Source organism: Neodiprion virginianus, chromosome 5 (genome assembly GCF_021901495.1).
Source record: "Neodiprion virginianus isolate iyNeoVirg1 chromosome 5, iyNeoVirg1.1, whole genome shotgun sequence".
In the NCBI taxonomy this organism is placed as follows: Eukaryota; Metazoa; Arthropoda; class Insecta; order Hymenoptera; family Diprionidae; genus Neodiprion; species Neodiprion virginianus.
The window spans coordinates 25,429,491-25,442,440 of record NC_060881.1 but is presented as its reverse complement, the minus strand read 5'-3'; the positions used below and the strand labels follow the sequence as shown (position 1 = coordinate 25,442,440).

The window sequence follows — 12,950 nt, the reverse complement described above, 5'->3', positions numbered from 1 at the left end:
GATGTGTTCACTTTGACCTTCACAGATGATCACTGAGTACAATTGTTGTAACGTCCCTATGAAACATCTGTCGAGGATTTACGTCAGATACTCTCAGAAAATGAGTTGAGAGAGAATTCGGGGTCGTGGAATATTTTTGGCCGAAAAACGAGAAGAAAGTAAGGCTGAGCCCTTTGCATTTTAGGCGAAAATTTTCGAGATTTCGGAAAGTGCTGAAATAAATTCTTCTTGGGACTATTCCGACGTGATTTTGCAAGAAAAATCGATTGGATTGGAAAAATTTTGCCATTTTTCAGCTTGTGCTCTTTTCGTCGTAGTTTCTCTGCTGTTGGTCCTACGCCCATTTAGCTGCGTTTTCTGAGTTCCTGGGGGTCCGATGAGTCTAACCTGAAAGTAAGGCTAAACCCTTTGCATTTTGAGCGAAAATTTTGGCAATTTTGATAAGTGCTGGAATAAATCGATTGATGCGCTGTATCGACGTAATCGTGGGAGATGAATCTTTTGCGCCGAAACTGCAGTCGCTGCGAGCCATGGACCACAACCTCCGGCTGGAAAACGCAGAATCTACGTCGGGTTCTCGAAGTGTGAGGCAAGGAAAATCACAAAACTCAATACTTGAAAATTTCACATCTAGTTTATTTAACGTAACCTAAATATAGTACATGTGTTCAAGTGTCAGTGTATACGACGTCAAGAAGTGTTCAAATAGTACTGAACTAAACGTCAAAAAATACTGTAGAAAAATGAACGAATTGTATACAATAATTGTCTGTGTCATACATAGAAAACACAAGCGCAATCAACACTACGTTGAGTAGAATATGAACAATGTTGCGTGAGGTATTATTACTGTAGTTAGTCAGTGGTATTTAAGTCGCGGCTCAAGTCCCAATGGAAAGCACCTTCGCAGGATACTACGTATATGATATTGTATTGTTAATACTTTATGTTAAATGGAATAAAATAAAGGATAAATAAATTCCACTGTATTTTCATCGCATTTCCTTCGCTGTTAGTTTTACCACGCACCAAATACCCTTTTTGTACTCTTAGGGGTCCGATTAGTGTGTAAAGGGTTGAATTATTGTGAATTGATCCTGAGACGAGAACGAGAGAAAAAAGAGAACTCGTATATTCGGCATCTTTCAGCAGGTGCAGTTTCCTACCTAGGTTCTCTCCTGTTAATCCTACGCTCTTTTCGCTGCGTTTTCTAAGTTCCTGGAGGTCAAATTAGTCAGTAAAGGGCCATACAAATCAAATCTGAGACGAAAAATTTTTTGGTCAAAAAAAAAAGAAGGTTAACCCCTTTGTATTTTTCGCGAAAATTTTCGCGATTTTGAACAGTGCTGGAATTTATTCTTTCTGACAGTGATCCGACGTAATTTTGCGAGAGAAATCGATTGGGCGCAGTCCCGGGACGCTGCGATCAACGCATCAGAAGTTACAGCCAAAAAACGAGAACCTGTATTTTCGACACTTTTCAGCAGGTGCTTTTTCCTCCGTAGTTTCTCTCCTGTTGGTCCAACACTCTTTTCGCTGCGTTTTCTGAGTTCCTGGAGGTCAAATTAGTAAGGAAAGGGCCATACGAATCGAATCTGAGACCAGAAATTTTTTGGTCAAAAGAAAAGGAAGGTTAACCCCTTTGTATTTTTGGGGAAAATTTTCGCGATTTTGAAAAGAACTGGAATAAATTCTTTCTGACACTCATCCGACGTAATTTTGCGAGAGAAATCGATTGGGCGCAGTCCCAGGACGCAGCGATCGACGCATCAAAAGTTACAGCTAAAAAACGAGAACCTGTATTTTCGACACTTTTCAGCAGGTGCTTTTTCCTCCGTAGATTCTCTTCCGTTGGTCCCACGCTCTTTTCGCTGCGTTTTCTGAGTTCCTGGAGGTCAAATTAGTCAGGAAAGGGCCATACGAATCGAATCTGAGATCAGAAATTTTTTGGTCAAAAAAAAAGGAAGGTTAACCCCTTTGTATTTTTAGGGAAAATTTTCGCGATTTTGAAAAGTGCTGGAATAAATTCTTTCTGACACTCATCCGACGTAATTTTGCGAGAGAAATCGATTGGGCGCAGTCCCAGGACGCAGCGATCGACGCATCAAAAGTTACAGCTAAAAAACGAGAACCTGTATTTTCGACACTTTTCAGCAGGTGCTTTTTCCTCCGTAGTTTCTCTCCCGTTGGTCCCACGCTCTTTTCGCTGCGTTTTCTGAGTTCCTGGAGGTCAAATTAGTCAGGAAAGGGCGGTACAAATCAATTCTGAGACGAAAAATTTTTTGGTCAAAAAAAAAAGGAAGGTTAACCCCTTCGTATTTTTGGCGAAAATTTTCGCGATTTTGAAAAGTGCTGGAATTAATTCTTTCTGACAGTGATCCGACGTAATTTTGCGAGAGAAATCGATTGGGCGCAGTCCCGGGACGCTGCGATCAACGCATCAGAAGTTACAGCCAAAAAACGAGAACCTGTATTTTCGACACTTTTCAGCAGGTGCTTTTTCCTCCGTAGTTTCTCTCCTGTTGGTCCAACACTCTTTTCGCTGCGTTTTCTGAGTTCCTGGAGGTCAAATTAGTAAGGAAAGGGCCATACGAATCGAATCTGAGACCAGAAATTTTTTGGTCAAAAAAAAAAGGAAGGTTAACCCCTTCGTATTTTTGGCGAAAATTTCCGCGATTTTGAAAAGTGCTGGAATAAATTCTTTCTGACACTCATCCGACGTAATTTTGCGAGAGAAATCGATTGGGCGCAGTCCCGGGACGCTGCGATCAACGCATCTGAAGTTACAGCCAAAAAACGAGAACCTGCATTTTTGACACTTTTCAGCAGGTGCTTTTTCCTCCGTAGTTTCTCTCCTGTTGGTCCAACACTCTTTTCGCTGCGTTTTCTGAGTTCCTGGAGGTCAAATTAGTAAGGAAAGGGCCATACGAATCGAATCTGAGACCAGAAATTTTTTGGTCAAAAAAAAAGGAAGGTTAACCCCTTTGTATTTTTGGGGAAAATTTTCGCGATTTTGAAAAGTGCTGGAATAAATTCTTTCTGACACTCATCCGACGTAATTTTGCGAGAGAAATCAATTGGGCGCAGTCCCGGGACGCTGCGATCAACGCATCAGAAGTTACAGCCAAAAAACGAGAACCCGTATTTTCGACACTTTTCAGCAGGTGCTTTTTCCTCCGTAGTTTCTCTCCCGTTGGTCCCACGCTCTTTTCGCTGCGTTTTCTGAGTTCCTGGAGGTCAAATTAGTCAGGAAAGGGCGGTACAAATCAATTCTGAGACGAAAAATTTTTTGGTCAAAAAAAAAGGAAGGTTAACCCCTTCGTATTTTTGGCGAAAATTTTCGCGATTTTGAAAAGTGCTGGAATTAATTCTTTCTGACAGTGATCCGACGTAATTTTGCGAGAGAAATCGATTGGGCGCAGTCCCGGGACGCTGCGATCAACGCATCAGAAGTTACAGCCAAAAAACGAGGACCTGTATTTTCGACACTTTTCAGCAGGTGCTTTTTCCTCCGTAGTTTCTCTCCTGTTGGTCCAACACTCTTTTCGCTGCGTTTTCTGAGTTCCTGGAGGTCAAATTAGTAAGGAAAGGGCCATACGAATCGAATCTGAGACCAGAAATTTTTTGGTCAAAAAAAAAGGAAGGTTAACCCCTTTGTATTTTTGGGGAAAATTTTCGCGATTTTGAAAAGTGCTGGAATAAATTCTTTCTGACACTCATCCGACGTAATTTTGCGAGAGAAATCGATTGGGCGCAGTCCCAGGACGCAGCGGTCGACGCATCAAAAGTTACAGCTAAAAAACGAGAACCTGTATTTTCGACACTTTTCAGCAGGTGCTTTTTCCTCCGTAGTTTCTCTCCTGTTGGTCCCACGCTCTTTTCGCTGCGTTTTCTCACTGCCTGGAGGTCAAATTAGTCAAGAAAGGGCGGTACAAATCAATTCTCAGACGAAAAATTTTTTGGTCAAAAAAAAAGGAAGGTTAACCCCTTTGTATTTTTGGCGAAAATTTTCGCGATTTTGAAAAGTGCTGGAATAAATTCTTTCTGACACTCATCCGACGTAATTTTGCGAGAGAAATCGATTGGGCGCAGTCCCGGGACGCTGCGATCAACGCATCAGAATTTACAGCCAAAAAACGAGAACCCGTATTTTCGACACTTTTCAGCAGGTGCTTTTTCCTCCGTAGTTTCTCTCCCGTTGGTCCCACGCTCTTTTCGCTGCGTTTTCTGAGTTCCTGGAGGTCAAATTAGTCAGGAAAGGGCCATACGAATCGAATCTGAGACCAGAAATTTTTTGGTCAAAAAAAAAGGAAGGTTAACCCCTTTGTATTTTTGGGGGAAATTTTCGCGATTTTGAAAAGTGCTGGAATAAATTCTTTCTGACAGTGATCCGACGTAATTTTGCGAGAGAAATCGATTGGGCGCAGTCCCGGGACGCTGCGATCAACGCATCAGAAGTTACAGCCAAAAAACGAGAACCTGTATTTTCGACACTTTTCAGCAGGTGCTTTTTCCTCCGTAGTTTCTTTCCTGTTGGTCCAACACTCTTTTCGCTGCGTTTTCTGAGTTCCTGGAGGTCAAATTAGTAAGGAAAGGGCCATACGAATCGAATCTGAGACCAGAAATTTTTTGGTCAAAAAAAAAGGAAGGTTAACCCCTTTGTATTTTTGGCGAAAATTTTCGCGATTTTGAAAAGTGCTGGAATAAATTCTTTCTGACACTCATCCGACGTAATTTTGCGAGAGAAATCGATTGGGCGCAGTCCCAGGACGCAGCGGTCGATGCATCACAAGTTACAGCTAAAAAACGAGAACCTGTATTTTCGACACTTTTCAGCAGGTGCTTTTTCCTCCGTAGTTTCTCTCCCGTTGGTCCCACGCTCTTTTCGCTGCGTTTTCTGAGTTCCTGGAGGTCAAATTAGTCAGGAAAGGGCCATACGAATCGAATCTGAGACCAGAAATTTTTTGGTCAAAAAAAAAGGAAGGTTAACCCCTTTGTATTTTTGGGGAAAATTTTCGCGATTTTGAAAAGTGCTGGAATAAATTCTTTCTGACACTCATCCGACGTAATTTTGCGAGAGAAATCGATTGGGCGCAGTCCCAGGACGCAGCGGTCGACGCATCAAAAGTTACAGCTAAAAAACGAGAACCTGTATTTTCGACACTTTTCAGCAGGTGCTTTTTCCTCCGTAGTTTCTCTCCTGTTGGTCCCACGCTCTTTTCGCTGCGTTTTCTCACTGCCTGGAGGTCAAATTAGTCAAGAAAGGGCGGTACAAATCAATTCTCAGACGAAAAATTTTTTGGTCAAAAAAAAAGGAAGGTTAACCCCTTTGTATTTTTGGGGAAAATTTTCGCGATTTTGAAAAGTGCTGGAATAAATTCTTTCTGACACTCATCCGACGTAATTTTGCGAGAGAAATCGATTGGGCGCAGTCCCGGGACGCTGCGATCAACGCATCAGAATTTACAGCCAAAAAACGAGAACCCGTATTTTCGACACTTTTCAGCAGGTGCTTTTTCCTCCGTAGTTTCTCTCCCGTTGGTCCCACGCTCTTTTCGCTGCGTTTTCTGAGTTCCTGGAGGTCAAATTAGTCAGGAAAGGGCCATACGAATCGAATCTGAGACCAGAAATTTTTTGGTCAAAAAAAAAGGAAGGTTAACCCCTTTGTATTTTTGGGGAAAATTTTCGCGATTTTGAAAAGTGCTGGAATAAATTCTTTCTGACACTCATCCGACGTAATTTTGCGAGAGAAATCGATTGGGCGCAGTCCCAGGACGCAGCGGTCGACGCATCAAAAGTTACAGCTAAAAAACGAGAACCTGTATTTTCGACACTTTTCAGCAGGTGCTTTTTCCTCCGTAGTTTCTCTCCTGTTGGTCCCACGCTCTTTTCGCTGCGTTTTCTGAGTTCCTGGAGGTCAAATTAGTAAGGAAAGGGCCATACGAATCGAATCTGAGACCAGAAATTTTTTGGTCAAAAAAAAAGGAAGGTTAACCCCTTTGTATTTTTGGGGAAAATTTTCGCGATTTTGAAAAGTGCTGGAATAAATTCTTTCTGACACTCATCCGACGTAATTTTGCGAGAGAAATCGATTGGGCGCAGTCCCGGGACGCTGCGATCAACGCATCAGAAGTTACAGCCAAAAAACGAGAACCCGTATTTTCGACACTTTTCAGCAGGTGCTTTTTCCTCCGTAGTTTCTCTCCTGTTGGTCCAACACTCTTTTCGCTGCGTTTTCTGAGTTCCTGGAGGTCAAATTAGTAAGGAAAGGGCCATACGAATCGAATCTGAGACCAGAAATTTTTTGGTCAAAAAAAAAGGAAGGTTAACCCCTTTGTATTTTTGGGGAAAATTTTCGCGATTTTGAAAAGTGCTGGAATAAATTCTTTCTGACACTCATCCGACGTAATTTTGCGAGAGAAATCGATTGGGCGCAGTCCCGGGACGCTGCGATCAACGCATCAGAAGTTACAGCCAAAAAACGAGAACCCGTATTTTCGACACTTTTCAGCAGGTGCTTTTTCCTCCGTAGATTCTCTTCTGTTGGTCTCACGCTCTTTTCGCTGCGTTTTCTGAGTTCCTGGAGGTCAAATTAGTCAGGAAAGGGCGGTACAAATCAATTCTGAGACGAAAAATTTTTTGGTCAAAAAAAAAGGAAGGTTAACCCCTTCGTATTTTTGGCGAAAATTTTCGCGATTTTGAAAAGTGCTGGAATAAATTCTTTCTGACACTCATCCGACGTAATTTTGCGAGAGAAATCGATTGGGCGCAGTCCCGGGACGCTGCGATCAACGCATCAGAAGTTACAGCCAAAAAACGAGAACCTGCATTTTTGACACTTTTCAGCAGGTGCTTTTTCCTCCGTAGTTTCTCTCCTGTTGGTCCAACACTCTTTTCGCTGCGTTTTCTGAGTTCCTGGAGGTCAAATTAGTAAGGAAAGGGCCATACGAATCGAATCTGAGACCAGAAATTTTTTGGTCAAAAAAAAAGGAAGGTTAACCCCTTTGTATTTGTGGGGAAAATTTTCGCGATTTTGAAAAGTGCTGGAATAAATTCTTTCTGACACTCATCCGACGTAATTTTGCGAGAGAAATCGATTGGGTGCAGTCCCAGGACGCTGCGATCAACGCATCAGAAGTTACAGCCAAAAAACGAGAACCTGTATTTTTGACACTTTTCAGCAGGTGCTTTTTCCTCCGTAGTTTCTCTCCTGTTGGTCCAACACTCTTTTCGCTGCGTTTTCTGAGTTCCTGGAGGTCAAATTAGTAAGGAAAGGGCCATACGAATCGAATCTGAGACCAGAAATTTTTTGGTCAAAAAAAAAGGAAGGTTAACCCCTTTGTATTTTTGGGGAAAATTTTCGCGATTTTGAAAAGTGCTGGAATAAATTCTTTCTGACACTCATCCGACGTAATTTTGCGAGAGAAATCAATTGGGCGCAGTCCCGGGACGCTGCGATCAACGCATCAGAAGTTACAGCCAAAAAACGAGAACCCGTATTTTCGACACTTTTCAGCAGGTGCTTTTTCCTCCGTAGTTTCTCTCCCGTTGGTCCCACGCTCTTTTCGCTGCGTTTTCTGAGTTCCTGGAGGTCAAATTAGTCAGGAAAGGGCGGTACAAATCAATTCTGAGACGAAAAATTTTTTGGTCAAAAAAAAAGGAAGGTTAACCCCTTCGTATTTTTGGCGAAAATTTTCGCGATTTTGAAAAGTGCTGGAATTAATTCTTTCTGACAGTGATCCGACGTAATTTTGCGAGAGAAATCGATTGGGCGCAGTCCCGGGACGCTGCGATCAACGCATCAGAAGTTACAGCCAAAAAACGAGAACCCGTATTTTCGACACTTTTCAGCAGGTGCTTTTTCCTCCGTAGATTCTCTTCTGTTGGTCCCACGCTCTTTTCGCTGCGTTTTCTGAGTTCCTGGAGGTCAAATAGGTCAGGAAAGAGCGGTACAAATCAATTCTAAGACGAAAAATTTTTTGGTCAAAAAAAAAAGGAAGGTTAACCCCTACGTATTTTTGGCGAAAATTTTCGCGATTTTGAAAAGTGCTGGAATAAATTCTTTCTGACACTAATTCGACGTAATTTTGCGAGAGAAATCGATTGGGCGCAGTCCCGGGACGCTGCGATCAACGTATCAGAAGTTACAGCCGAAACACCTGAAGCTAAGTTTTCGCCGTTTTTCAGCTTGTGCTCTTTTCGTCGTAGTTTCACTGCGTTTCCTGAGTTCCTGGGGGTCCAATCAGTCAGGAAAGGGTCATACAAATCGAATCTGAGACCAAAAATATTTCGGTCGAAAAATCAAAAAAAAATAAGGCTAACCCCTTTGCATTTTTGGCGAAAATTATCGCGATTTTCATAAGTGCTGGAATAAATCGATTGATGCGCTGTATCGACGTAATCGTGGGAGATGAATCTTTTGCGCCGAAACTGCAGTCGCTGCGAGCCATGGACCAAAACCTCCGGCTGGAAAACGCAGAATCTTCGTCGGGTTCTCGAAGAGTTCGGCAAGGAAAATCACAAAACTCAATACTTGAAAATTTCACATCTAGTTTATTTAATATGACCTAAATATAGTACATGTGTTCAAGTGTCAGTGTATACGACGTCAAGAAGTGTTCAAATAGTACTGAACTAAACGTCAAAAAATACTGTAGAAAAATGAACGAATTGTATACAATAATTGTCTGTGTCATACATAGAAAACACAAGCGCAATCAACACTACGTTGAGTAGAATATGAACAATGTTGCGTGAGGTATTATTACTGTAGTTAGTCAGTGGTATTTAAGTCGCGGCTCAAGTCCCAATGGAAAGCACCTCCGCAGGATACTACGTATATGATATTGTATTGTTAATACTTTATGTTAAATGGAATAAAATAAAGGATAAATAAATTCCACTGTATTTTCATCGCATTTCCTTCGCTGTTAGTTTTACCACGCACCAAATACCCTTTTTGTACTCTTAGGGGTCCGATTAGTGTGTAAAGGGTTGAATTATTGTGAATTGATCCTGAGACGAGAACGAGAAAAAAAAGAGAACCCGTATTTTCGGCATTTTTCAGCAGGTGCAGTTTCCTCCCTAGGTTCTCTCCTGTTGGTCCCACGCTCTTTTCGCTGCGTTTTCTGAGTTCCTTCTATTTTTCTGTTTCATTCTCAGCTGTTCGTCCTCCTGTAGTTTTAGACGACTCTTTCGCATTCCTGATGGTCCAATCTGTTTAATAAGGGTCCTCCAAATTCATTCCGAGAAAAAGGTTCCGTTGTACCAAAAGTCTCGGAAATAGTACGGCCAGTACGTTCTGATATCTTCCACTCAGAATTATTGATGTTGGAAAATGCTTTAAAAAATAATCGGGCCACTATTTCGGCGTCATTTTGAGCGAGAAATCGCGCGAATTTAGCCTAGAATCGTATGCCTGAGAAGGCAAGCCGAAAAAGTAAAGACAGCGAGGATATCTTACAGTCTACTCTTAGTGGTCTATCCTGCGTTGTATTGGTTGGTTTGTCTACATTCTTGACGGTGCAATGGGTCGGAAAAGGTTTCGACAAACGGATTCGCGGTCGGACCGAATGAATCGGTTTCGTATAATCATCATTTGAATGTATATCATACATGAATATAGATGCATGCAATCAATGAGTGAGTAATGTGCAAATAGCATTTAAGTTTTATTGGCTGAATAAACATCTATGTTACAGTCTTAGTACACCATGTTTTGTGGTATTTTCCATATTTCCAGATCTCCGTCACTGACGCCTATAGCTACTAATTCTCTGCAATAGAAAACTCCACAATTACACAAAACCGTCGAGCTTCGTTGATAAAAAACTTCTCATATTTTTTTTGCGTAATCATGTACCAAGTCCATCTTTCAGTCAAAATATTTATGATGTACCGAATACTCAGAGAGTTGCATCTACAAAAGTGTGAGGATCGTCATACCTTTTGGTGTTGAATTGCAGACAATTCGTCTCTCTGCCGTTCGTTTTCAACAACATTTTGGGCAGGTTTTTTTCATTTTCTAAGTTGTAAAACGTTATTATTTGACCAGCCCCATACGCTGTAAAAATGTTCGAGTTCCCCATCACCCATGATAGACCTGTCACGGTATCTTCTACCCCTATTACATGCAGGGAATTAAACTGGAAGAATAGTGAAAGCTAATCAAATGTAGATCTATGATCTAGACATCATTCTTTAACGAATAGTTTCAAATCTTACATTATGACATGACTCGTCAACGTTGTTCCCGAAATTATATTTTACAGAAACAAAAGTTAATGTTTTTAATATGCACCTGTGATAATCGATAAATACGTATTTCCTTGTCGGTGCCACTTGTCACAAAAGTATCGCAAGTTTTTGATAAAATTATGGATGTGATGCTACCTTGGTGTCTTTCAAACTCATCCACTACTGGGTCCGTGGTATCTCTGCTGCCTGTATAAAAATAATTAATCAGTCACTCTATTTTCCAAGATTATCTTATAAAGTCATGGAGTCTTAATGTGAATAATTAGAGAACCTACTATACACTATACCTTCTACTGGAGTACCCTGATCAATATTACACCTGTACAAGCCCCCACATAAAGTTCCAAGAACAAAGGTAGTTTGATCAATTGTAGAGAAATTGAAAGCTGTTATACATAATCCAGGTTCTACTGCTCTTTCTTTTTTACCACTCGCGCTTCGTGGCCTTGTCTTTTCTGAAGGATTATGTTCTTTACTAATTTTAAACCTGGAAAAGAGACGACGAAAGTTTCATAAACTTACCATAAATGCAACTTTGAATACAACTTGATAAAAATTTCTATACTAAAATCTCTAAATATTATACAGCTTCGAATATGAGTTTGTCCACCTTTTGTATAAATCAACATTGGTAAAATTGGCAGTCAGTTTGTGGACGAGTAAATATCCATCTCTACCAGCTGTAACCAGAGGAAATACACCGTTGACTAGTGTAGGACGCCATTGAATCATAGACAAGGTGTCTACATGAGCAGATAATTGGAGCAGGGCTGAAGACTTATCATCTCTCAAATTCCAGACTAGGACATCTCCTGTGCGATCACATTTTCTCCATACAATTGATTAGTCAATACTACTTATCAATGAGTATTTCTTTGCAGAACTCAACGACATTTACCATTAAATAAACCTGCTGCTAGAATGGAGGGTTCCACAGGGTGATAGGATAATGCAGTGACACATGAGTTTACTTCCAAGCTTCTGTTTGGTGTTGATGGAAACTGATCTTCCTTCGTAAAATTGAAAATTCTGATACTTGATGTATGGTTACACCACGTGTCGTGACATACTGTACTGTATGACAAAGCTAAAGATCCACCACCGGCACTCCAAGTAACACAGCTTATTTTGGCCTAAAAACAAAATAAAAGGTACCAAGGTTTTTCAAAAGCTGCAAGACATTCATATTATTAATTGATTCTACTTTCTGAATTATTGACTTGATCAGTGTACATGCAAAATTACTGACTGACATAAGTGATGTAGAATAATTGAATAATTACAATAAGCTGTGTAGTTGCTGAAAAATGAATTCCTGTAATACACAAATAAGACGTCACTGTACCTCGGCATCCGCTTCATTGAGGGTATGAAACTTTGTAAGTAGCTTAACGCTGGTAGACGGTTCTCCACTACTGGCAACATCATACCCATCAAAAGCAGTGCTGCCATAAATCTCGTCGAGTTCATCCAATACCGAAGGTGTAACACGTTTCAGAAATGCTGCCAGTTTCTGGTAATCGACCTGTGGTGATGTCTTGTCTTGGCAAACAGTTTGGATCTGTTGATTATTTCAAGAAAATAATTCCATTTGATAGGTACATATGGAATACACGTAAAAGTGAAAATTAATGAATAATCAAAATAAATCCTTGTGCAATAAATTATTCACTAATTACCTAAGCTACTTCACAAGGTTGTATGAAGTTGTATTTACCTCCACATCCTTTGACTCGAAAACCTGATTCTTACTCTCCTGGCAATGAATTTCCTCTGTCTGAACACTGGCGGTACTTTGTGATCTGGGATAGTAAAATTTCCCAGTTAGTGATTTTGATTAGTTGATCGTCGCACAGAAGACTATGGTCATTCACAATTTCCAATGATCGTTAACTGCAGATATGAGTCAGGTTTTGGTAAAATACAGTATACCATACCATGGAAGATGGTTTACACTTTTTATTAACTACAAGGGAATATCGTTGGTGGCGATGCAACATTCGTGTACCTAACCTCAAATACAATCGTCATAAAACTTACTTATCAAGTGATGCTTGCGAGGAAAATCCAACTGGTGGAAAAGACTCGTCACTAAACATGGTGTTTTCGTTTTTAATGAATCTGATAGTTCCGGTTACAGGGCCAATTTTAATTCTGTAGTATGTATGCGCAGCAGCAGCGTCAAACACCTAGTTGTCAAATTAGTTAAAATCATGTATGTATACAAATTAGCAAGTTTGACAGTGCCTGAATAGAGAAAACGCCTGATTGCAGGCAAATTATTGGATTCAATGCAGATTCAGAAAGCATCAATTAATAGTACAGATGGTTCATTTGTGCCAACGTTGGTTTGTCCGGATTTATAATGGAATCAGTAATGAATTTCACGGGAAACATCGCCAATATATTTACCGATGTTCAGACGATTTCAATACGTTCATTCGTGTTTATTAGTACGCTATACCAATTGCAATTTAATATCCAAATTAATTTGATTCTGAGTTTCTATGAATTGATTGGAACTGATAAGTCCCGAGTATTTAAAATTTTTGATTGGAAATGTTCATCGCAAAGAGAAGTCAATTATTTCTGGGTTATTTCAGTATAGCTAGTTATCTTTTAATTCGAAAAGTTTTAAGTTTCACGCCGGTCAATTTGTTCTACTTTAATTTACGTACTAACAACATTGATTG

General features: G+C 40.5%; 1 protein-coding gene across 5 annotated transcripts; it reads right to left on the bottom strand.

Moving 5' to 3' along the window:
- Positions 1-9,647: 9,647 nt before the first annotated feature.
- On the bottom strand, positions 9,648-12,543 carry LOC124305189 (cytoplasmic dynein 2 intermediate chain 2-like). Of its 5 annotated transcripts, none has more exons than XM_046764314.1 (9): positions 12,298-12,519; positions 11,975-12,059; positions 11,603-11,818; positions 11,156-11,390; positions 10,868-10,937; positions 10,533-10,744; positions 10,301-10,443; positions 9,946-10,145; positions 9,648-9,776 (listed from the first exon to the last, which is right to left on the bottom strand). In XM_046764314.1, the coding sequence occupies exons 1-9, from the start codon at positions 12,354-12,356 to the stop codon at positions 9,704-9,706; spliced, it is 1,293 nt and encodes a 430-aa protein (XP_046620270.1). In that variant the 5' UTR covers positions 12,357-12,519; the 3' UTR covers positions 9,648-9,703. The 5 variants fall into 5 exon arrangements, with proteins under 5 accessions (XP_046620270.1, XP_046620268.1, XP_046620269.1 ...); XM_046764312.1 differs by having other exon boundaries at positions 10,868-11,069; positions 12,298-12,516; XM_046764313.1 differs by having other exon boundaries at positions 10,545-10,744; positions 10,868-11,069; positions 12,298-12,509.
- Between the last annotated feature and the right edge of the window lie 407 nt (positions 12,544-12,950).

Bases quoted from the DNA above. Each gene is read 5' to 3' on its own strand.
- LOC124305189 (XM_046764312.1), bottom strand. From the start codon at position 12,356: ATGTTTAGTGACGAGTCTTTTCCACCAGTTGGATTTTCCTCGCAAGCA. The intron at 11,391-11,602 runs GTACAGTGACGT...TTTTGTTTTTAG, and splicing joins TCAATGAAGCGGATGCCGAG to GCCAAAATAAGCTGTGTTAC. The intron at 10,146-10,300 runs GTGCATATTAAA...CTATTCTTCCAG, and splicing joins GTATTTATCGATTATCACAG to TTTAATTCCCTGCATGTAAT.